Below are 24,797 nucleotides of genomic sequence, written 5' to 3'. Positions count from 1 at the left end.
TGACATGAGCGAACTTTACCCAGATTGTGACCCAAGCCATCATGCCATCCCTGGGGAATGTCGTAGCATTATCACAGCTCAACACTATAACTTACGACGGCAACCTGGTTGATACACTCATCCAGGCCAGGTGGCTCGTCACCACCGCGTACCTGGAAACCGATGCAGCAACCCGAGAACAACACATGTTCAACACACTCTTGAGGATCCTCCCCAGCGTCATCACAGAACACTTTAAAATACATGGCCCAAAGGGAGACCTAGACAGAGATATCCAACTGGTATGACGTCTCCTAGCCAGTCACTCCACCCCACTTCAAATCGGTGCCGTGAGTAAATTCCCCACTCAAAAGACGGCACCACACCACAAACCACGGATGTCCCCAGCCGACGCAAGCCCTCCACCAATGCCCAACTTACCCAGGGAACACCCCACCAAAAGACATCCCACCCCCAAGGAAAATACAAACTTCATTTCCAACAACCATGGGAATTCTCTGCATGCAGACACAGATGTCCCCTCCATGACATCCGAGAGCAGCTAAAAGCTGCCCAGCACAAGGCAGCCACCCAGGGGCACCGAAAGGTTTCTTCCCTGGACAGCAAGGATGCCGAGGATGACGCCTCATTGGCCGGATGCGCCGACCCTGGGGAAATGGAGACAGAGGAAGACAAGATCCCGCAGCAGCTGGATTTTTAGGCCCGCCCCCACACCTTCCCACGGTGGTGAGGGCCACCTCACAGAAATACTGCTCCCCAGTCTATGACAAGATGAGACTGAATGGGGTGAAGGCGAGGTTACTGATCGACTCGGAAGCGGCCAGGTCTTGCCTCTACCGCCACTTTTACTCCCATCATAAATCGGCTTTCAGCCCGCTTTTCCCTACCTCACCTCATCTCGTAGATGTGGGGGACAGCCCCCTGCCCATATGTGGGGAAACCCAGGCCCTGCATGCCAACACCCACCAGCAAGTCTCTGCCCAACACAAGTTCATCGTTTTTGACTCGACCTGCCATGCATATGAGGATTATTTAGGACTGGACTTCCTGCAGAAGTTACATACAAACATCGACTGTCAAAAGATTTTGTTTGGCAGTGTGTCAGATATGAAAAAGAAATACTACTTTCAGCCTGATTAACACTACCTTACCATGACTCAGACTCATTAAACAAAAAAAGCAGCCTTCCTTTTTCATTGTGTACTAATCATGATTTTCATTTCCACTATAGTGACACCTGTCAACTTCCGGCAGTGTGCACTTGATAAAATTTAGTCTTAAATTTTTCATGCTGGAAGACTGAACAACCATACATGACAACAGTACTCATAATCCCAAGAAGTTAAAATCTACATATGGCATTACTCTATTTCTTATTACCTCACAAGGAGCACAGGGGTCCAAGGTTTCACTACTAAGTTCTGTGATTTATGGTGAATGACTGGTTGCTTGACCTTAAGTAACATTATGAGCAATAAAACCGATCTACATCTTGGATGGGCCATTTTCAGCTGAAGCAGCTACCACCATAGTGTCCATCTCGTTGTATGGTTACCACCTAATATAGGACAGTGGACAGTAAATAGTTTCATGGGTTACAAGAAACCATTTGGCTTGTCAAATACTGTAGTGTAGTCTAGAATCACCAAAAGGTAAGACTTCCAAGTGAGTGCATGGTGCACACTTCACTTTTTATATTACATGCAGATAATTTGTCTTTTCTCGGTAAATGATAAGTTAGTCAAACATGCAGAATACTCATCTTTCCTAAATCAAGGCACCCAAAAAGATTAAGATAAGCAATAATTTACTTATGATGTGCTGTTCATTAGAATTTTGAATTCATCTGGCAGAAACCAACATGAAGAACATAATTCAACCATTATAACTAAAGGGTTAATCTTAACAGTTTTAGCCCTTTCCATTTGAGAGGTTTCTTAAATGAATAAAATCAATTGGCAGTGGCCAAATTTGAGCACCCTTGTCAAATATGGTAGCTACAAAGTAAATCAAGATAATTATTTAAGCATCTAACTGAAAGGGATTTCTCTTAGCTAAAAAAAATTGATTGGCATACCTTCCCAAAATATCTAAGTTGTCTGTAGCAGCAAAGTTAACTGATATTATTCATTTCTAGAAGAATGCACTTACTGTATAATGTGTACTTAACCCGCCACGTCCCGGAGACGTGAATTCACGTCCTCACATGATGTGTACTCATATCCCGGAGACATAAATTAACACGGCAACATTGCAAGGTCCCTAGTTTGCACAATTTTCAATTTTCGCGAGTGATTTCACGAGTGATTTTTGACACGTATACACGGGACACCTTCCTCTATTCCTCTACAAGATGCCAAGCAGGGACAATGCCTTACAACGCATAACCTCTCCCCCCCCCCCTGCATGCCACTGTCTCGGCAATTCACCTGTTACCAGTGACTTGGCCAATAAAGACATTCAGGGCCAGAGTGATTCCCCAATCGATGACAATGTGGAGGACAAAGTTTACATAGCATTAGAGGAAGAAACAGTCAGAAATGATGATCAAGTAATGTGGGAAAAAAAGGTCATGAATGGTGAGTTAGTGAGTGAAACAATGCTTATAATGCCTATATTACTGTTTGAAAACCAATATACTCTTGTACTACATATAAATTCGTACCAAGTAAATAAATAAATACTGTTTATGAGTGGATAAAATAGTTACCCTCCCATAGAACTCGTTTTCTTTGGTGTCAGCCTGTTAGAAAACCCAGTCAGGTAAGGAGGTACTCGTACCTGGATCGAGTATTTTAAACCTCAGGTGAGCGATTTCTTTATGAATTTTCGACGTTTCTCACCAAAAGCGAATGTTTGAGCCTAAAAAAAAAAGGTCCAAAAATGTTGGGACTGGGGCGTACCACTGCCCAGAAAACGTCGGGATGGGGCGGGTTAAATAACTACAGTTCATTACACAAAAATGTTATGCTTACAGTGCATACAGTACAATACTGTACAGTACCCAGGCACTGTAACTATCTTACCATTACACTTTTGATAGTCATCTCAAGTTTTCATTCCATGACCTGAACAACACAATGATAACTGTGAATTATTACTGGTTATTACCATGTACTGTACAGTACTGTATACACTAATGCAAAAAACACTTCAGTGCACCATAATGAAAACTAGTAAGTCATCATCATCATCCAGATCTCCTTTCCCACCCTAGGGCAGGGTGAGGAGTAGCAAGAAAGTCTTATACATAATCTAAGAATTATCCATAATCAACATACACTGGATATCACTTGTAAAACCCAGTTGTATCACAGGCCAGGATCCTTTACATTATAGTGTCTCAAACTCTCATGGTATGGCATTGGGCTAGTCTCATGTATTCAGAAAAAGTCTGATACAGTGAAATCACAATATAGTACAGTTTTTCTGATGTTTGATTTTGGTGGAGGGTTAGTGCCCCTCCCTGTAAAACCACTAACTCAAAGACAAACGGCCACCTCTTACGGGATTATGGTGTCTGGCTGTAGATAGTAGATAGATAGAACATACACCAGCCTAATCCAATTTTTCATGCATACACAGGGTGGGGAGAGCTAAAGCATACTAATTCCTGTACCTTACAGTATATATTGTCGTAATATAACTTATTGACACTAATACTGTATACATGACAGTTATTAATTAGCAACATAAATCTGACTTCATTAAACTACAATAGGACAAAAGTATTCCTCTTCCATCTTAGGTAACTCCAAAATATAATGTACAGTAGTTTTCTGAATATGAAAGAGCGGCAATGAATCACTATAAATGGTGACGACAGAATCTTAAAGTGGATCAATATACTGCTTCCCAACTTCTACCACATCAATCTCGGGTTTGGTCTGTAACAAATCAGATTATGATAAGTATTACTATTGTATTTAAAAAAAGAAAAAAAAATCAGAACATAATTCATGTCTATCACTGATATTAGCAATAGAGTGCAACATATTATTTTAAATTATCAAAATGTCACACAACAAATCCATCCATCCATTCATCCATCATCTAATCCTATGTCGCCCCACGAGGAGCATAGGACCCCGGGGCTAGGCAAGTTGGTCCTGACATTTAAGATGATACTGAATATTAAAAATGGTAGGTGTGTGTGTCTAAATAACTGATTTAATACAGTGTTGGAGTGAGGATGTGTCATGTTCCCATGGCTGTTCAATATACATATGGATCAGGTTATGAGAGAAAAAACTTGGGTTATGGAGAGAAGGATGAGGAGAGTAGTGAATGGAAAAGGATGGGGTATCTCAACTACAATGTATGCAAATGGTGCTGTACTACTTGCTAAAAAGGAACAAGAGCTCTGCAGACTGTTATAACATTCTGTTGATGTCTGTGGGCATCGTGCTCTGAAAGTAAATGTATAAGAGTAAATTGTTGAAAGAAGGTGACTCCCAATGTAACAGGCTAATGACTGAAGAGAGAGACCTGAGATGTTCAAGGAGTTTAAGTACTGTACCGAGGTGCAAATAGTTTGGCTTGTGGGATGGAGCTAGGATTCCATGGGACAATGTGTGAATAATACTCTAGCTCATTTCACTGGACATGCTGTGAACACTTCCTCCATGTCTGTACTGTAATTTGTTTCCTTATTTCTGGACTCTATCTCACCCTCTCCTTAGGTGGGAATGGTAATGACTTATCCTTGAATTTTAAGCAATCAGAACATCTATCTCACTGGGAGACATATCTCAAGCCTTTACATATGGAAAAATTCACGCTGATATTTCATTCTCGCACTTTATGTATTTATACGTGAAAAATGGTTTACCTTATTCACTGTGATTTTAAAACACTCATAACATATATCCCTAGCAAAAAACAAGGTATATCTGCAATATGCTGTATACAGTATTTACATTACTGTGATAACATGCAAATTAAATAAAGCGAACACATACTCTCTCCCAATCTCCATTACTGTACACACAAGGTGCTTACCTTATCATACAGGTGGGGAAATGCACCTTCCGCATTGTATTTGGCTCGCACTTGTTCATACCCCGTAAGGTCAAACATTCGTTCAAACTCATTACGAGTCATGAAAGTGTCAGCATAAAGGAAAGGGTACCCTCCCACATCAACTGTGAACCTGGGAAAACAACAAATGTACTGTATAAATAGTAAATAGACATTAACTATTCCTTTCCTATTCAAACATCAGGGGTGCTTTAAGGTGCATGCCACATAATGATTAACAACCATGACAATCAATGGAATGATATGGAAAAGCAATGTCCTGTACTATCACAACCATCATTATCATAATCCCATTTTAAATGTCCACACACCACAGTACAGTACTGCAACTCCTCATTTAACACTGCATATATGTTCTGAAAACTACCATACTAAACAAATATTACTTGAACCTCTTTGGTCCATGGATCATATTCTTATATTATTCTTGTTAAATCCCAAAGATTTTATTCAAATATGGAAAGCCATCTTGCATCGACAGTTGCCATGCATAGACTTTATCTGACCCCTATAGTTCAAGTCTAAGGTGAATGAAACTGTCTGGAGGTAGACAAAATAAAATGAAAAAGATGTCCTCAGGCTGAAGGGGTTGAGAAAGCTATATTGCAGGAATTTAAATTATCTTACTTAAATATCATAACTGTATCTCAGTTCATCACGTGAATCTATACATATTAAGAGATGTTGTTGCTGCTGGTGTCCTCTCAGACTTTTCTGAACATAAATCTGGTGGACTGCAAGCTGAAGTTGCCTCTCTCCTGCAGCCCACTATCCTGCTTCCAAGGGATAGAGAGGGAGATGTGGGACATTGTATAACAAGTTAGCAGTGCCATCCCTAAAATATATGCAGATGGATAGGCCTGTGAGATGAAGCCAGATTCTGGAGGATTCAGTGAAGTAAAAATGAATGTTTGGTACATTCACATGGCATACTGCTAACTATTCTACCACTTTCATATTTTCTCTCTCCTTACCCTTTCCTTAGGTGGGTAAAACAGTCAGAATGATGATGATGATGCTGAAGATGACGATGATAATATTAAGAATAACAATGGTGAAATAATGCCCAATTACCTGCACAAGTAATCACAGATTACAAACCACTACATTCATATTGATACCTCACTGTTATATGACAGGTAAGTTAAGCTGAAACAATTATCACTAAATACCAGTAACAATAATTGGGCCCTCATTATTCATGAAAAGTAAAGAACTGAAAGATTATGTTCATAAAGTTACTGTCATACCTTATTCTTCTTAGTCACTTACATATCTACTTCCTTCTGTAGATCCATATCTTGCACTACCTGACCATACAATTATTTACTTTATCCTTTTAGAACTTTTAAGTAGCCCTTACCTTTCCATCTCTCTCATAGCAGCCACAGCATCAAATTTCTTCTTCTCCATGACTGGCCTAGGAACCCCATAAACTCCAAGGTCATTAAACATGCCATAGTTGGTGCCTGGGACGAGCTGCTCCTTCCTTGGGGGCCGCAACTGACCTCTGTCCAGTGGGAATACATGGCCTAAGCTTCATAATTAATACATAACCTAAGCTTCAAATTCAATCAAGAATACCAATGAAACATCAATTGCATTAAAAACACACATTTCTGTGTATCTAAAATTCTATTTTGGTTTCCATTACAGGTACTGTACATCATAACATACCTAAAGTCAAATGGTATGGCCACTACAACTACAGTATTCACTCCATAAGTTTACTGAAAGTGAGGGATTAATCTTGACACAGCCATTACTTAAGGAGAGAGATGCTGTAGCTCCATTGCATTTGTCTCTATTTATCTACCTACTGCCAGATGCCTTAATCCTGTAAGGGGTGGCCACAAACAAATCACATCCATGTCCCCTTGTCCCCCGCCATTTCACTGTCCTGCTCCCAGCTCACATCCCCCTCTCTCATATACCTCTCCACTCCATCCATCCATCTCATCCTTGGCCTCCCCCTCCCTCTACCCCCCTCCACCACAATCATATACACTCTCCTCATCAGTCTCTCATTCTCCATCCTCTCCACATGGCCAAATCACCTCAGTGTGTTTTTCCCAATGCTTCCCATCACATCCACATCCACACCACAATGCTCCTTCACTTCCTCATATGTCAGTCTGTCTCTCCATATGACTCCACATGCTCCTCTCAAATAACTCATTTCCACTGCTCTCACTCTTGACTTCTGTCCCTCCAACAAGGTCCAAGCTTCACTTCCATACATTAGAATTGGTAACACAATACTGTCATGTAGTAACTTTTCACTTCCATGCTCATTTCCCTGTTTCTTATCACGGAACCAGCAACCTGAACTGTCTGCATGCATTCCTTCACCTCTACGACGAGCGCGTAGCACCCGTCTAGCAGCAAACTCTCATCCCTTTTCTGTCCAACTCTCTAATGCAAAGTTAACCGTTACTCCCAGTCCTTCATTTATGCAACAGGTCAACTCTGGAACTGTCTCCCTCTGTCTGTATTTCCTGGTTCCTATGATCTCCAGTCTTTCAAATGCAGTGTGTCCAGGCATCTCAAAATGATCGGATCTTGAATTTGGCTCTCTCTTGTATTTTGTTTTTCTCTTGGAAGGAGCAATTTTGCGGGCTCGTGGCCCTTGGTTCCTTCTTCCTCACATAAAAAAAAAAAAAAAAAAAAAAAAAAAAAAAAACCTTTCTTCCTTGTTGTACCCTTTCAAGCATGTCACCCGCTAAACTTCCATCCTTACTCATCCCACTACCCAAGTACTTAAACGCACTCACATTTTCCATTTCCTCCTCATCCAACCTCACTGTACATTCACTGACCTCACTTCTCTCAAAGACCATAACTTTACTCTTCCCTACATTCACCTTCAGATTCTGTTTCTTACACATTCTCCCAAACTCATCCACTAAGCCTTGCAGCTCCCCCTCATCCTCACTTAACAACACAGTTTCATCTCCAGACAACAGTAGAGAAAGTTTCCAAACGCTACCCTCTCTCATTACAGCTGCTCCAACATCCACTGCCCTACCTTGTACAGTAAGACCTCACTATAACAGACTAATTGGGGCCCAACCATTCAGAAAAATGCAAAATTCCGATAAAAGCGATGTCCAGACTTCCCCTTGCTAATCTGGACCTTTTCTGATATATCAAACATTAGTCCAGATCGCATGAACGATTTTTTAATTGTTTTGACTACCACTGCAGTACTGTACTGTGTTATAGCTTCACTACAATAATCAAATGGTATAATATATATAATAATACTGTACTGTACACTGATTAATATGTCTTTTATTTACCTTATTGTGGAGAACATAGCTGAAGTGGTCAGGCAGTCCAGACTGCTTCTGGCTTTATCAGACTTTTTCCGACGTATAGGAATTTAGTCCGGTAGCTCCTCGAGTCCGATAAAAGCAAATTCCGGTCCATTGAAGTTCGTTATATCGAGGTTTTACTGTATCTCTTTTATACAGTAACCTCATCCACATACACACTGAACAACCATGGAGACATGACACATCCCTGCTTCAATCCAATCTTCAAACAGAAAAATGCACTCAGTTCATTATCCACATGCACTGCAGCCTTAGCACCCTCGTACATACTCTTCACGGCATTCAACAACTTCCCATCTACTCCATACATTCTTAATACTTTCCACAATCCTTGTCTATCCACCCTGTCATATGCTTTCACCAAATCCATGAAGGTTGCATACAACTTCTTTTCCTTCTCTAGAAACTTTTCCACTAAAGATCTAAGAATGAATATCTGACCCACACAACCTCATCCTTTCCTAAAACCTCCCTATTCTTCTCCAACTAATTCCTCTGTTATTTCCCTAACTCTGTCAATAAGTATCCTACCATATACTTTTCCTATTACACTAAGAAGATAAATGCCCCTGTGATTACCACATACTTTTTTTCCCCTTTTCCTTTGTACAGGGGAATGATTAAAACTGACTTCCAATCCTCCGGGACTCTACCTTCCTCCCTGGCCAATCTGCACATCTTCCACATCCATTCTACTGCTATCTCTCCCCCACACTTCAGCATTTCACCACACACTCCATCAATTCCTTGGGCTTTCCCCATTTCAACTTTCTTCATTGCTTCCACAACTTGCATCCTACTGACTGTTTCCTCTCTTCTCACATCCCTCCGTCTCCCAGCCACTTACACTCGCATTACTTTCATTCTCTATGTTCAAAAATTCCTTTAAATGTTCCCTCCATCTGCTCACTTTTTCTCCTTTCTCCACTAGTAATCTACCATTTTTATCTTTCACTCCCCAACTGACTTCTTTGGCACTTTGTACTAAGTTTTAAGAATTATCTGTTGAGTTTCTCAAATTCGAACACAGCTGTAAAGCTTAAGTCACCAATGACAACAACAGCCTAGTGCGAGTCCTTATACATGATAACTAGTCATTCTGGAAAAACTAGGGTATTCACACCCCCAAGGGGAAGACAAGCAGGCCAATGACCATGTTTTCCCCACTCCTCATCAGTCATTACCACACTATAGGTATGATACCAAAACCAGTGTCGAGGCAATCTCTTAAATGACTTCCTCCTTAACACATGGTGACTAGGATTCAGAAAATGAACATAAGTACCTAGTGCCTTGTTATTATCTTCCATGTTTATGTAAGATTTTGCTCATCTGGATAATTATGCTACTGTGTCAAAAGCATTATTTGTCTACTGCTGCTGATGAGGTTCTTCATGGGGTTTGTTTCTTACTGACACCATCTAAGATGGGCTGGGCTGACTTGAAGTGGTGAGTGGTGGTAAAGTGCTAGGGTCAAAAATCCATGTTGGGAATCAGACAGAGGTATGTGGGAAATGAAGTTCTATAGGATTAATTTTTCCATGATTCTAGCTGGCATGCAAAGCAGACAATATTTGTACAGTATATACATAGAAGGGCTTCTGGAAGGTTTACCTAAGTAGATTATAGGTATGATAACTGCTTTCTTCCATATTTATGGGGTTTAGCTGAGAGTCCAAGATAAGTTGAAAATTTTTGTGAGGGTATTTACAGCTATGGGTCCAAGGTGTTTTAAGAGGATTTTGTGATCTGATCTGGTCCTGCTGTTTTGGATTTTTTTTGTGCTTTTGATAACATGCCGGATGTGATAGGTGAATAGTGGGGGTGTCTGAGAGTTTCCTTTGATTTCATCTTGTGGACTGTGGCAATATGGCCAAATTAGCAACCATTACAAAATGACTTCAAATGTTTCATCACCTTGGAAATTTTATTACACAGCTACCCATGACATATTTTTGCTCAACTCACCATAGTTAGTGTTAATCGGGTCAAAAGTTTCCCACTTAGCGAGAAACCAGCAACCAGATGGACAGAGCACATTCCTGTTAAAGCCTGTGTGAGCTGTCAGTTAGTCTAATGTCATAGCCTGAGTGTGATATGCTATTTTTAATAATTTGCTTCATTTTTGCCTCTCCTCCCTTGGCCACTGTCAGCCTTCCATCTGATTTTAGCATCAAGAACTGTTTTTTCTGGATAGGTTTGAGCCCAACTCAGCTGCTAAAGCCATGGCAAATGGATCAGCGAGTCCAGGAACTTCATTAATAGTAGATACTGTTCCTTTGTTTCTGGGCTCAACCTTGAGAGTGGAAGTGAGAGATTATAGACTGCCTAATATCATATAAAAACAGAGTGGCACTAATCCTATAAGGAACCTTGTGGGGCATTGTTAAAAATCTAACTCATATGAGGTCATTCACACATCACAGGTTACCGTTTTTTTTTTTTTTTTTTTTTTTTTTTTTTTTTAAATGGTTGTGGCTTATTGATACGTAGCAGTTTAATAGGCTGTAGTAGTTTATGCTGGAGATGGTTCCATTTCTGTTCAGCAAAGCTTCAAGAGCTGGTGGGGATGAGCTTAAGGTTGTGTGGATGTCATTATTGTCTTTCTAAATCACCTGCTGTTTGTTCTATGGCCAGGGTGTCCACTCATCTCTCCCACAAGGATGGTGGATTGCAGTGCTGGAGCAAAGCCATGCCTTCAGAATGCGGGCAAATACATACAGTAATGTAGACTTTTTGCATCCTCAGCACTCAGTCCTCTACTGTACTGCACATTAATTACTTCACATCAGCCACTTTTCTTTCCTCTGCTTCCTTTACAAATTTAACTGTCTCTATATAGTGCAAAGAGAAACAGTACTGAAACTCTTCCACAAATTCATAACTCTTTCCACTCACCAGTCAAAGATACAGTCTCCTTCTGTGAATGACCATCACTTTACTTTTACTGTATATATACTGTACACGTAAATTCAAACCTCATTGTTTACAGACATTAAAATACTCTGACCAGTCTGTAAAAATCACATCACATGCAAGTATCTGATTTGAAATATTTCATTCCTCACCATACATTACAAGCCTCACCTCCCTCTACATGACTCTTGTTTGACCTCTCTGTTAATCCCACACAGATATATCAATATATATCAATATAATGAATGAGCTATGGGGAGTGCACACTTTTTCTGGCTTCAGCAGTGCAATGAACAACTCTCTGAAATATCCTTCTACCACTACACAAATGAACAACTCTTATGAAATATCCCTCTAGCTAAACACATATGAACAACTACCGGTATCTGAAATATCTTTCTACCATAACACAATCACAAGAACTCTACAACATTCAGCAGTTCTGTAGTTTTCCATAAGTGCCACAAAGTAAATGATAATTCTAATTAAACAACTATGACTGTAGACTGTACCTGTGTGGGCCATGGTCATAGATGCGGCAGGGGTAAATTAGGATTGGGTAGAGGTCAAACAGCTCCTCACACTTGTTTATTTGATCCTCTAATTGGTTCATAGGCAGTACAATATCCTGAAACACCTGAAAACAAATTATAATCTTAATATTGTCATACATTTAGCATCACATAATTTACATCATATAAATTTACACATTAAAACTTTTTAAATCATAACAAAGGCTTTATGCAGGTTCATCACATTATATTACACAATATTCATGTAATAAGGCACCTGTTTTGACCAGTTATTTAAGAAAAAAATTGGTTGTTAAGGTTCCATTGCTACTTGTTAAGCCTGATTTACTAGTTTTCCCCTGGTGGCGGACAGTGGCAACCATCATCCACTCACCTGATGTAGTGCTGCCTACTTCTTCCTTCCCCTTCTTCATTTTATTTGTGTCTTCCTGACTTCCTACTTCTCCTTTCCTTGCTGTCACTTTTTATTACTCCTCTTTCCACTTCAAAAGGCTCTACACTCAGTGGCAATCCTAATGGTTTCCTGTACCCCAGAAAACCATTTACCACAATGGGTGGCAAACATAAAACCAATTTACGAAGTGAAAAGGAGTCTACTGTAGTGCCCGTTACCTGGGCAGAGAGATGCAAATGCAACGTTCATCCAGGAACCAAACCTCCACATTTTTACCCATGCTTTGCTTTGGTGAGCCACTGTCAGCCACAAGGGAACATTGGTTCACTACAATGAACGGGGTCCTGCTGAGGGAGTTGCTTGCCTGTGGTTGATGGGTCTGGTTGGCTAGATAGATTGGGGTTGATCAATGATAACAGCAACAACTAGTTTTCCCCTATTTACAGCACCTATTAAAAGGAAAATGTGCTATTTAAGAGCACATCCCTGGCTTACAATAAGAACTGCCTGTACTACATCATTACCAAAACTGAATACAACTAAGCTAGTTAGTACAACCCACACTATACTTTTACATGACTTCACCTGCTTTGTAAAAGTCATTGCCCTGATGCCAGGTGTGGTGGTAAACTTGAGGAAGGCAATCTTGGGAGGGAGAAGCCACCCCAGACACCAACGAAATAGTGGATGATTGCCAAAGGGGATCATGGTCTCTACTACCCAGAAAATGGCACGGTTATGGCGCAGGAGGTAATCTTCCAGTGGTATGTATTCATAGCCTCTCCCAGTGTGCAGGAAGCTTTCAGCATGCTTGTAGAACCATGGCTTATACCAACGTGTCACTCGATTAATCTGAGAAGGAGAGAGAGAGAGAGAAAGAAAAAATATATATATATATATATATATATATATATATATGCTAGAACTATGTAGCATGATGCAGCTATCCAGCCAGGTGATCAACAGCAGTATAACAACACATAGTTCTAAGCAAAACAAAATATACAGTAGGTTATCCCAGTACTGAGAGAGTTATTGGAACTGTTTTTCCTTACCCCCTCAGCTTAAGGAGTCTCCCTTAATTTGAACAACATCTGATTTTAACTGGGAAAAAAATAATGTCTTCAAACTATTTATCAATCTATTGCCAGATGCCTCAATCCTGTAAGAGGTGGCCACAAACAAATCGCTTCCATGTCGCCCTGCCACATCACTGCCTTGCTCCCAGCTCACACCCCTCTCTCACATATACCTCTCCACTCCATCCCTCCATCTCATCCTCAGCCTTCCCCTCCCTCTCCCCCCCTCCACCTCACTTGCATACAATCTCCTCCTTAGTCTCTCGCTCTTCAGACAGTACAGATAAATGAAAGACTAGGATATGTTAACCACTTTAACCCCTAACAGCGGGTGAAGTTACGTAATGTCCATGCGTGAGGAGGCGGGTGACGTTACGTAACGTCCAGCCATTTTCGGTCCTAATTTATTAGTGAAATTGGGTGATGAGGCATCCTTGTCACCTACTGTCTTTCCCTCTACTCTCCCAAGCCTTGAAACAAGTAAAATAGAATATATATATATATATATATATATATATATATACAGTATATTCTGTAAATAAATTGTAGTGTTATATTTGTTCAAATAAAATAGTATATACATATGTAAGTTATATTGTTATGAGTGTTCAAGTAAAATAGAAAACACGTACATAAGATTTTGAAGACAATGAATAGTGTAAAGAAAGCATAAATGATGAATATAGTGTTCAGTGGTGAAGAAAAAGCAAATGAGTGAATAGTTTGCTAGCCTCACCCCAGGCGCACCTGGTGATAAGCTGCCTGCCCGTTCTCCTCCCTCACTCCTCCCCCCACAGCCAGCAGAGACGTATTACCACGCATATAACACCTCTTGCCTTCGTTTTTCATCCATTTTCATCGATTTATGCAAGTTTAGGCTTATTCCTTGATACTTTATCCTTCTGAAAATATGTCGTCCTACATGGTGGTATAATTGATAAGTTGCCCGCCCATAAGGGGTTAAATATGACTAGTACAAGGGCAAAAATATCACCAAAATCCTTAAAAGACAATCCTTAAGAATATGAAAGGAATGTAAGATCACTAGTGAAGCATCTCTGACAGAAACCATATTGATGGTCAAAATAGTTATAAGAACAGTGCTTTAATTTTCCCTAATGAAAACAGACCAAAAAAACGAGAGATTAAAACAAATGGGCAATAATTTTACAGTTGAGAATTGTGACCCTTCTTACTAAGACAGGCTTAATGAGTGGATTGAGGCTGGAAGGAGCAGAAAGTACAGTACAGCGAGTGCTCACATAATGAAGGAATATTGTACCCTGAAGCTCCTGCTTTATGAAAATTCCGTGTTATAGGGCCATATGTTTACATGTTAAAAGGTTTCATGGTACCTAAGCCAGCCCCATGTTCATCTTTTGGGGCCATAGGTTTCAAACGAGCACATCGGAACACAGGTGTGGTGGTGTACACGGATCGCCCAGTCCTCCCTCCATCCCCTTTCTTCTCCCCTCACTTCCCTCCTCCATCCCCACTATGGCTGTTTCTGACTGGGCAAAATGAAAAAAATTTCCACTGCCAAATTTGCCCAAGGAAATTGGTAATTATGGGTATAAATTGTATACCATCATCTTCGTTGGTGTTTATACTATAAGATAAGTTAATAAAAACACACATAACTGATGGGTAAAAGCACAGAAATGCAGTGAGAATAATTGTCCAAGGGTAAAAATATAGTAGTTTCAAACAAGAAGCAGTGGCAAGGCACAGCAAACCCATCTCTGGCAGTCATTTTACTGCTAATTTATAAACACAACAGGATATCTAGTCAGAGATGTCACACATCAAATTTGGGGCATCCATCCATCCATCATCTAATCCTACATTGCCCCATGAGGAGTGTAGGAGCCCGGGGCTAGGCAGTTGGTCCCGACATTTAAGATGAGAGTGACCAGGCTCAATCATCCCTAAGTGGCATTACATAAGCAATAAACCCCAAACACCCCTTGGATATAAACATTCACTGGCTCAATCTGACTGGAGTGCAATAATTACCCACTAAACCACCAGGCGCCATAAACTGATGATTTTAAGCCCATCTGAAATTTAAGGTCCAAGCCACCTGATAACGACCCACCTACCACTAACAGGGGAGTGACCCTCCTGATGTAATGAAACATGTTATAGGATGCAGATTTAAAAGATGCACCATCAGGTTTTGGCTTCATGTCAATATGACAAATTTGAAATGAGTTATGGCATTTTTGGGGGGGGGGGGGCTACAGCCTGAGCCTTGGCCCAATTTGGCCCAAAATTTAATCAGGTGATCAGGTCATCACCCATCATCCCTGTAATTTTACTCAAAATTGCACCAGTAGTTTTTGCAAAAAGTTGTTAACAGACAGACAGACAGATAGACAGACAGACAAACCGAGTAAAAACAATATTCGTCCCCGAGCCCCTCCGGGGTGGGGATGGGTAATAATTTCCTAACATCCTAGTGCAAAATTTTATCTGCACCGAGCAAGAGCAAAGCATATGTTGAGATGCAGAATTTCACGAGGTTTCTTGTGTTTTTTCAGAATTTCAATACAACCAATTGTTTTTTAGTAAATCGGAAAAAAAAAAAAAAATCGCTGGGCGTGGCAGGGAATGGAGGAGGGACAGGGGGGGAGGGGAATAGGGATGGGGAGAAGAGGGGGGGATGGAGGGGATGTGTGTGTGTGTGTGTGTGTGTGTGTGTGTGTGTGTGTGTGTGTGTGTGTGTGTGTGAGAGAGAGAGAGAGAGAAAGAGAGAGAGAGTGCGTGAGATGGGGTGGGGGGAAGGTAGTAGTTCTTGTCTCTCTCCTAGTCCCCTCACCCTACCTCACCCCTGCTTGTCTCCCTCCCCTCCCCCCACCCTTCTTCACCCCCACTTGTTTCCCTCCCCTTCCCCTCCCCCTCCCTCATCCTTGCTTGTCTCCACTCCCTGTCCCCCCACCCATCCCACTTAGCTCACTGCCTGCGTGCTGTCAGCTGCCCTCGACCACACCTCCCACCCCCTCATCTTACTGCATGTGATGTTTCATGTCTCATTTTTTAGCTGATGCAATCCGCACTCTGTCTATCACCTGCCACATTGTGCTTTCTAACCATGATTTTATGCATCATGCCACGTTCTGTCTATCATTGGCCATGCAGCATGACTTTGAAACTTAAATTGGGGCCTCCCGCTGCATTATGTCCATCGTCACCATGTAGTCAGACCCTGTAAAAAATGAGCAGCTTCCTCCAACCACGTTATATCTATTTTTTCCGCGTCGTGACATATTGGGGGGTACAAATGGCACCTCCTAATTATGTGAGTTCCACGCTATAGGATCACGCATTATGCGAGTGCTGACTGAATATATTTTGAGAATAGCATGTGAAGCACCAAGAAGTTAGAGGCTGGAAGTTATGACAGAACACCATTGGAGTCATGTGTTGAGAGGACTTGAAAGTACATGGCATCACTATCAAAAGAATCAGCAACAGAGCCACCTATGTGGAAAGAGAAGGAATGTTTTAAAATTACCCAGGACACAAGTTTTTGAAGGAAAATAATTACACTTATAAAATGAAGCAACTTTTAGTAACAAAAAGAACAAATTTATCGTAACTCCTGGCAGAAACAAACAGTGCATATGATTCAGAAGAACTAAGTGCTGGTATCTTTTGGTATTCGTAAATATTTTTAATGACATGATAATGGGTACCATGGAAAGCAATGAATACTGTCTACACAACACCCAGACCTTTAGGTTATTCCATGTAAAAGCTGGGATTCCAGCTTACAAACCAATTATCCACTGTTATACCACCAAGTTATCACCTCCCCACTACCTGCTACTGTCAAACTGTATATCAGTTGTGCAGTTCAAAACTCACAACTCTGAAATCACACTAGCAAATTCACGCTGCTTTTACAAACTGACCATACTAATTATAAAAACATGGGGTACCAGTACCTTATGTGTCTCATCCTGTGGGACATCAGAGAAGTGTCCCACCATGATAACAGCTTCATCACGGGAATAAACTGTAGCCTCCAAGTAGTCTGGCGTGGGACGATTTCGGTCCAAGGCGCCAGACAGATCCCGCATCATGTCACAATACTGGCGCTGACCGCGAACTGGTATGTATTCGACCTTCAGGTGGGGCTAATGGGGAATGCAGGGAATGCAAACTGGATGAGAATAATTATGCTATAACAATTCCACTTATGTATGGCTGTAAGGAGAGGTTGATCAGTTATAAAAATATTTTAAGCATTATTCATCGCTGTGAGATAAGATACAACTTGCACAAGAATTAAGTATTAAATTATCATTATCATCACCATTCCTCCTCAACCCTATATACCATTTAAAAGACAATGAATGAGAATCCAAACACAAAGAAAGCAAATGCACAAACCTGAACTCTCAAACAGCATCCTCAGTAAAATAAGCAATACTGTACACACACTCAGGCATCATTTAAGCCTTTGAAATTCTCTCTCCTCCTCATAACCACAGACATCTGCACAAAATTTAAGAATTTTCCATTTAGTTGCTTTTTCATATAAATTTGTAGTGGTAGGTGAGGGCATCCACTTGCTTTAGGTGACTCTACATAAGTGACAGGCTTAATGAGTTCCTGTAATCCAGGAAACCATTTAAACAGCTGGATGGTAACCATATAACCAAATAATGGGGTGATGTGTAACCTACTATGGTACCACTGTTAAATGGGTGGAGAGATGCTATTGTAGCATCCAACCAGGAACCAAACATCCACACTCTTTCTCCCACTTCACTATGGCATGGCGCTGTCTACTACAAGGGAACACTGATTCTCTGCAATGGGATGGCCCTGCAGGGACAACTGTTTGCCTGTTAGCTGATGGATCTGCTTGGCCAGATAGACTGCAGTTGGTCTATAACTACAGTACTACTACTACTTATTACTATTACATAAATCTGTCAGGCAGAGCTATTCAATCAACTACCAAGTTGGAATAGAGGCATTTAACTTTTTTGATATGCTTCTATATACAGCACATACTCAAGGCATCCTTTTTGATAACTTATCAGTTGCTTAGCTTCTCTGCCTTCTGTAACTTGCTTTTTCATAGTGACTTAACATATCTATCCACTCATCTTTTTCCTGGCCTATTGAGCTTCTCCCACTTTCAAGTTCAATTATGTGTACCCTTTTCACCACCCCATCAACATCCATTCCCACTAAATGACCATTACATCTAAGCACATTCTTCTAGCCTACATTCAAGACACTTCCTGACTCAATACCTTTCATGAATATCTGGATTTCTAATCCTTTGAATTTAACTATTTGTTCAAGAAAATCAAATAATGCCATGCTTCCTCTTAAGGAATCCTCATACTGAGGCTGGCCACGGTACATCTGATGACTTCTGTAGACCAGAATCTAAACCAAGCGCCAGAATCGGCTAAATATCAAACTTTTTTAAAATTATACAGTACACCCTTGATATACCGAACCTTCTTTCAATGAATCTCGGTTTTAATGACTGTCTTGAGCTGGCCAACGTTATGTTCATTTAATGAATTTTGTTCAGTAAAAGAATGGACACACGGTGAACACTAACCAGCGTGGAGTGGTGAATGAACATCAATTCATTCAAGGTCTACTTGCAGCCTTTATCTGCAATGCAATTACTTCTTGAAAAGTATGAATAAACACACACATTAGTAAACAGAGCATTTATTGAGAAAAACAACCATTCAGACCAAGCTGTATATTACTGTGTACAAGTATACGGTCAACCAATGCTCTATATTTAACGATCTTTGGTAAAAGCCACAATGCCTGGGAAGTTACAGAACAACATGGTGTTCAGCTTTAACGTCAAGGGTTTGGTACCAATTACTTTTTGTTATATCATGGGTGTACTGTACCAAGAAGAAGGAACCAGAGGCTAGAAGCCCACAAGACTGGTATGAGTTACAAGGAAAAGTTAGTATTTCAAAGACCTTCCCTCTTCTGTCTTTCATTCCTTCATTCTTTCCTCTTCCTTCTGCCCGTGGGTCACTCTACACTGAGTGACAAGCCAAATGGTTTCCTGTACACCAGGAAACCATTTACTACACTGGGTGGTAACCATATAACCATATTTTGGTGCCTGGTGGTTTAGTGGGTAATTATTCGGCTCCAATCTATTAAGCCGGTGAAGGTTTATATCCAAGGGATGGTTGGGGTTTATTGCTCACATAATGCTGAAATGTTGAAGGCCTCAGGTGATATAGGGGTGAGTTTAGTCACTGACCTGATAAATAGGATTATTTATGAGTGTGTTGTCCCAGATGATTGGCTGAAGAGTGTAATTGTATATGTGTATAAAGGGAAGGGTGATGCCCTGGAAAGAGGAAATTATAGAGGTATAAAGCTTTTAGATCAGATAATGAAGGTAATGGAGAGAGTTTTAGAAGGTATGATTAGAGAAAGAGTGAATATTGATGAGATGCAGTTTGGGTTTATGCCAGGTAGGGGGACCACTGATGCTATATTCATTGTTCGACACCTTCAGGAAAAATATATTGGTAGGATAAGGGATCTTTATTTTGTTTTTGTTGATTTGGAAAAGGCCTTTGACAAAGTCCCTAGAGAGGTGGTGAACTGGGCAATGAGAAAGCTTGGCTTGGAGGAGTGGCTGGTTAGGGTGGTTATGGCTATGTATGTGGGTGCTCACACCCAGGTAAGAGTGAATGGAGATTTGAGTGATGAGTTTTCCGTGAATGCTGGTGTGCATCAGGGGTCAGTCTTGAGGCCCATGTTGTTTATCATGGTACTTGAAGCCCTTTCACATGACTTTAGAAACGGACTCCCGTGGGAGTTGTTGTATGCTGATGATTTGGTGTTGATTGCAGAGAACGAAAGGGAGGCGGAGGAAAGGTTTAGGAAGTGGAGAGATGGTATGGGGCACAAGGGTTTAAGGGTAAATGCAGATAAAACAAAAGTGATGATATCTAGGGTTGGTGGCGGTACTGTCAAAGACAAGGGAGAGTGGCCATGTGCAGTTTGCCACAAGGGCGTGGGAAGTAATTCCATCTTGTGTAGTGTTTGTGATAAATGGGTGCACAAGAGATGTAGTGGTATCAGAGGTAGACTGCGAGATAATGCTGATTTTATGTGTACGGCGTGTCGGGGAGAGCAGGTGGAGATTGACAGACGTGAAAGGATTGAACTTACTGGTGAATCTCTTGAGTGTGTGGAAGAGTTTTGTTATTTGGGAGACATGCTGTATGCTGGAGGTGGGGATGGAGCTAGCTCTGTGGCTAGGGTGAGAAGTGGTTAGAAGAAGTTCAGGGAGCTCTTGCCTCTCCTGACATTGAGAGGACTCTCCCTACGTGCTAAGGGGTCTTTGTATGCAGCATGTGTTAGGAGTGTAATGCTGTATGGTAGTGAGACCTGGGCAGTGAAGGAGGAAGATATTCGCTGGCTCAGACGTACAGAAGTGACGATGATTAGGTGGATGTGCAGTGCGTCCCTGCGTCCAAGGCCTGGAGGGGCTGGGTTTACGATGGAAGAGTTGAGAGGTAGGATGGGACTGGAGTGTATTGGTGTTGTGATGAGGAGAGGGAGATTGAGATGGTTTGGACATGTGGAGAGGATGGGGGATGATAATTGGGTGGGGAAGGTGAGAAGTGTTAACACTGGGGGTGGGGTTATGAGGGGTAGACCGAGAAAGACATGGGATGAAGTCATTAAGTGTGACCTCAGGGTTAAGGGACTGAACAGGGAGGCTGCAATGGATCGTGCAGCGTGGAGAGCCGCCATTAGGTGACCAAGGCTGACACATGCAAGCATGTTGGAGCCTTTAAAAACGAAAACGAATAATGCCACTCAGGGATGAGTGAGGCTGGTCACTCTCATCTTAAATGTCAGGACCAACTGCCTAGCCCTGGGCTTCTACGCTCCTCATGGGGCAACGTAGAATTGGATGATGGATGGATCAATGACCTTCCAGTCCATACAACTGAGATACTGTATAGTGTATATGCTTGGGAATGCAGACTACTACAAACTCATTCTAGTATCAGTAAGACCCTATTGAGGTTTCTTTCAAACTGCTCTACTGTAGTGCTACTAACAACATCCATGGGGAGTGTTCCATTTGGTGTGGATATTGTACAATAGATGAAGTTTTCACAAATGCTGGTGTTACATTTTTTCAGTTCCATCTTCCAACCATGATTGTGTGTTGTGTTCATGTTTCATGTTGAGACTGAACAAATTTCTATGGTCAGTATTGTCAAACCCATTCAGTACTTCAAACACTTCAATAAGCTGACCTCATAGTCTATGAATTTCTAGTGAAAAGAGCCCAAGAGCCCACAGGTGATCCTGGTAACTCAGTCTCCAGATGGATGGAATAAGTTTTGTAGCTCTAGCTTGAACTCTTTCAAGTTAATCTAAGTTCTTCCTAAGTGCAGGTGACCAGAAAAGCACAATGTACTGAACAGGAAAGGTGAAGGGTAGAGTCATCACCATATGAGTAGACAGGGTTACATGTACAGCTCAGTTGATCAATGATGAATAGTAGGAACAGAACTGTGACATGACAAAATCCTGAGGAACACAGCTATATATATCTCTGAGGGAAGATCGGTGGACATCTACAACAACAAATAGCCTACGGAATGATCATAAAGGATGCTAGAGATGAAAGCACAGATAGAAGGATAGAAGCCATAAGAAGGCAGTTTGGAAATTACTGATTTATGCCAGACTTGATAAAAAATTTTTCACACATCAAGTGCAATGGCAAAGCTTTCATGAAAGTTCTGAAAGGAAAATGACTAGGAGTCTGAAAGGAATGTGGGAAGTGGAGTAACCCTCGTGGAACCCAGAAAGGCTACTGGAAAGGTGGTTTAAATTTTTTTTGTAATGAATAGAGTCAAAAACTTTAGAAATGAAGGATATGAAAGCAACTGGGTGATAAAGGGATGGGATTGATCACTTTTCTTTGGGACAGGCTGAATGAAAGCACACTTCCAGCAAGAAGGAATGGTACAACTTGACAAACAAAAATGATAGAGGTTACCTCGGCTGGAGGTAAGCACAGAAACTCAGTTATGAGGAACAACAGGAGTGACCCCATCAGGCCAGTTAGGGCACAAAGTAGATCAAATAAAGAAATTTTAATGTAAGTCATGAAGAAGTCAGTGGGGAAGGAGATGGAGGAACAGCACCGAAATCATCTGAGGTGGAACTGAAGGAAAAAGTGTGCAAAAGAGTTCTGCCTTTTTAGAAGAAACACCCATAGAGTCATCAAAGTGAAAATGAAGAGGGATGAGGATATTTTTTTTTTTTTTTTTTTTTTTTTTTTTTAAGGCACTAAAAGAACTGGGAAGATTTTGAATCAAACGGTTCAGAGCATTTAGTATGAATAATTATTAGCAAAGAGAAGAACGGACTTAGCATGACTCCTAGAAACCTAAAACAAATGAGATTTAGGGGTGGGTTGGTGCCAGTACCTTTTATAAGCCTTCTCCTTATGGACAGCATTAGAACAAGCATGATTAAACTTTTTTTTTTTTTTTTCCACATCAGTCAAAGGATAAGAGAAAGGAATGTATATTTCCAAACCTGAAGCAGTGACCTCAGAAATGCATGAGGCACACTGAGATAGCTGTCAGCCATGGAAGCAATGATCATGCCAAGGAAAATGAAAGAAGTACTATATTGCCTAAGGGCCTCCCAATCAGCAGCCCTAAAGTGCCACAGCTGCCACTTCTTGGGAGGGTCCACAGGCCTTACTGGAGTGGTAGGACAGATTATGGTGATAAGGCTGTAACTGGAGGAGCCTAATGGAGAAAAAATTAACAGAATAAGCAGAGGGGTTAGTCTATCCATCCATCCATCATCCAATCCTACATTGCCCCATGAGGAGCGTAGAAGCCTGGGGCTAGGCAGTTGGTCCTGACATTTAAGATGAGAGTGACCAGCCTCACTCATCCCTGAGTGGCATTACATGAGCAATCAACCCCAACCACCCCTTGGATATAGACCTTCACCGGCTCAATCCGACTGGAATGCAATAATTACCCACTAAACCATCAGGGGCAAAAATTTGGTTATATGGTTACCACCCAGCACAGTAAATGATTTCCTGGTGTACAGGAAACCATTTGGCTTGTCACTCAGTGTAGAGTCACCCACAGGCAAAAAGAAGAGGAAAGAAAGAAGGAAAGAGAGACAGAAGAGGGAGTGTAAAGTCACTCATAGGCAGAAGGACAAGGAAAGAATGAAGGAAAGAAAGACAGAAGAGGATGGAAGGAAAGAAGGATGGAGGAGAGGAAAGGGCAGACACCCGACAGCAGCACTACATTGAGTGAGTGGATGGTGAGCACCCCCACCTACCACAAAGAAGGGTTAGTTGTAAGGAAAAGGTCAAGTATGTCGGAACTTTCTCCATGGCAATCAGGAATATAGGTAAAATGCTGTACAAGCTGTTTTAGATCACTATGGACAGAAAAGATGTAGGCTAGTTCACCAGGTGGATATGTGATGGGGGAGGAGAGCCAAAGGTGATGGAGAAGGCCAAAATGTAGAATGGAGATTTCAGAGAAAAGATCGATAAAATACTTTATTTCCATCTCTGAAGTAAGATAGTTAAAGAATTTTGTATACTTCGTAGAAGTAGATACAGCATAGCTATATTCAGCCAGGGAATGAAAGGATAGCCAATGCCAGAGTGTACAGAATTCAGACGATTCAAGTTCAGGAACACAAGAGCAAGACAGGTTGTTCAGTACATACCCACAACAACCATCCTTGGCTTTGAAGTGAGTACAGTACAAAGAAAGTAAGAGGATACAGAAAAGGGTTTGCTATCAGTTGTCTCAGACAGCTGAGTCTCGGTGAGGAAGTGAAGGTGAGGTTTGGAGGAAGAGAAGTGGAGTTCAACAGTGAGAAAATTAGAGGAAAATGAAATGCTATGAATATTGCAGAAATGAACAGACAGTAAGTCAGACAATGGTTCCATGCACCTCTCTTGGTTGTCATCAGGAAAGGAACAGATGGTGGAGGCATTTATGGTCAGCTCCCCCCCCCCCTTCCATCAGAACTCCAAGGCTGTGTGCTAAGATACCATTTTTTTTAAACTTTGGGAACAGGAAGTGTGGTGTGGACTGTGCATGTAATTTGGTGCTGACAGTTAGAGGAAAATGTATAGAAGAGTATGCTGGCCTACTCCCTATGTTACTAAAAGACTGAAAAGGTTTGGCAATGGGGAACGGTCAGAATCTAGTCCTAAGGGCTGTCGAAATGGGAGCTCCAGCTCTCCCTGTCACCAGATATTCATCCAACTCAGGAGTACTGCCATGTTTGACTGGTACTACAAACTACTCCCTGAAGGAAAACCACTCCAAACAATTCCAAACAGACATTTACAGTCCCATTTCACGCACTCTCACTTCTGACTTTCCACATTCATACCATATCAAAGTCTCTCACCATACATTAATGCTGCCACTAACACACCTTAATG

At 41.3% G+C, this 24,797-nt stretch overlaps 1 protein-coding gene across 1 annotated transcript in view; it reads right to left on the bottom strand.

Moving 5' to 3' along the window:
- Positions 1-3,798: 3,798 nt before the first annotated feature.
- Positions 3,799-24,797, bottom strand: part of LOC145393480 (delta(24)-sterol reductase-like) — a 36,454-nt gene continuing 15,455 nt past the window's right edge. The window contains exons 6-11 of the mRNA XM_080267590.1: positions 17,251-17,442; positions 12,807-13,073; positions 11,807-11,931; positions 6,404-6,550; positions 5,002-5,152; positions 3,799-3,887 (exon numbers count right to left, since the gene is read on the bottom strand). Of these exons, the coding sequence (XP_080123716.1) occupies positions 3,831-3,887; positions 5,002-5,152; positions 6,404-6,550; positions 11,807-11,931; positions 12,807-13,073; positions 17,251-17,442 (939 nt within the window). The 3' untranslated portion in view covers positions 3,799-3,830. The remainder of the gene's footprint in view (positions 3,888-5,001; positions 5,153-6,403; positions 6,551-11,806; positions 11,932-12,806; positions 13,074-17,250; positions 17,443-24,797) is intronic.

Source organism: Coenobita brevimanus, chromosome 24, assembly GCF_032717465.1.
Source record: "Coenobita brevimanus isolate Jiangsu-jjx chromosome 24, ASM3271746v2, whole genome shotgun sequence".
Lineage (NCBI taxonomy): Eukaryota > Metazoa > Arthropoda > Malacostraca > Decapoda > Coenobitidae > Coenobita > Coenobita brevimanus.
This window is presented reverse-complemented; position numbering and strand designations above follow the sequence as displayed.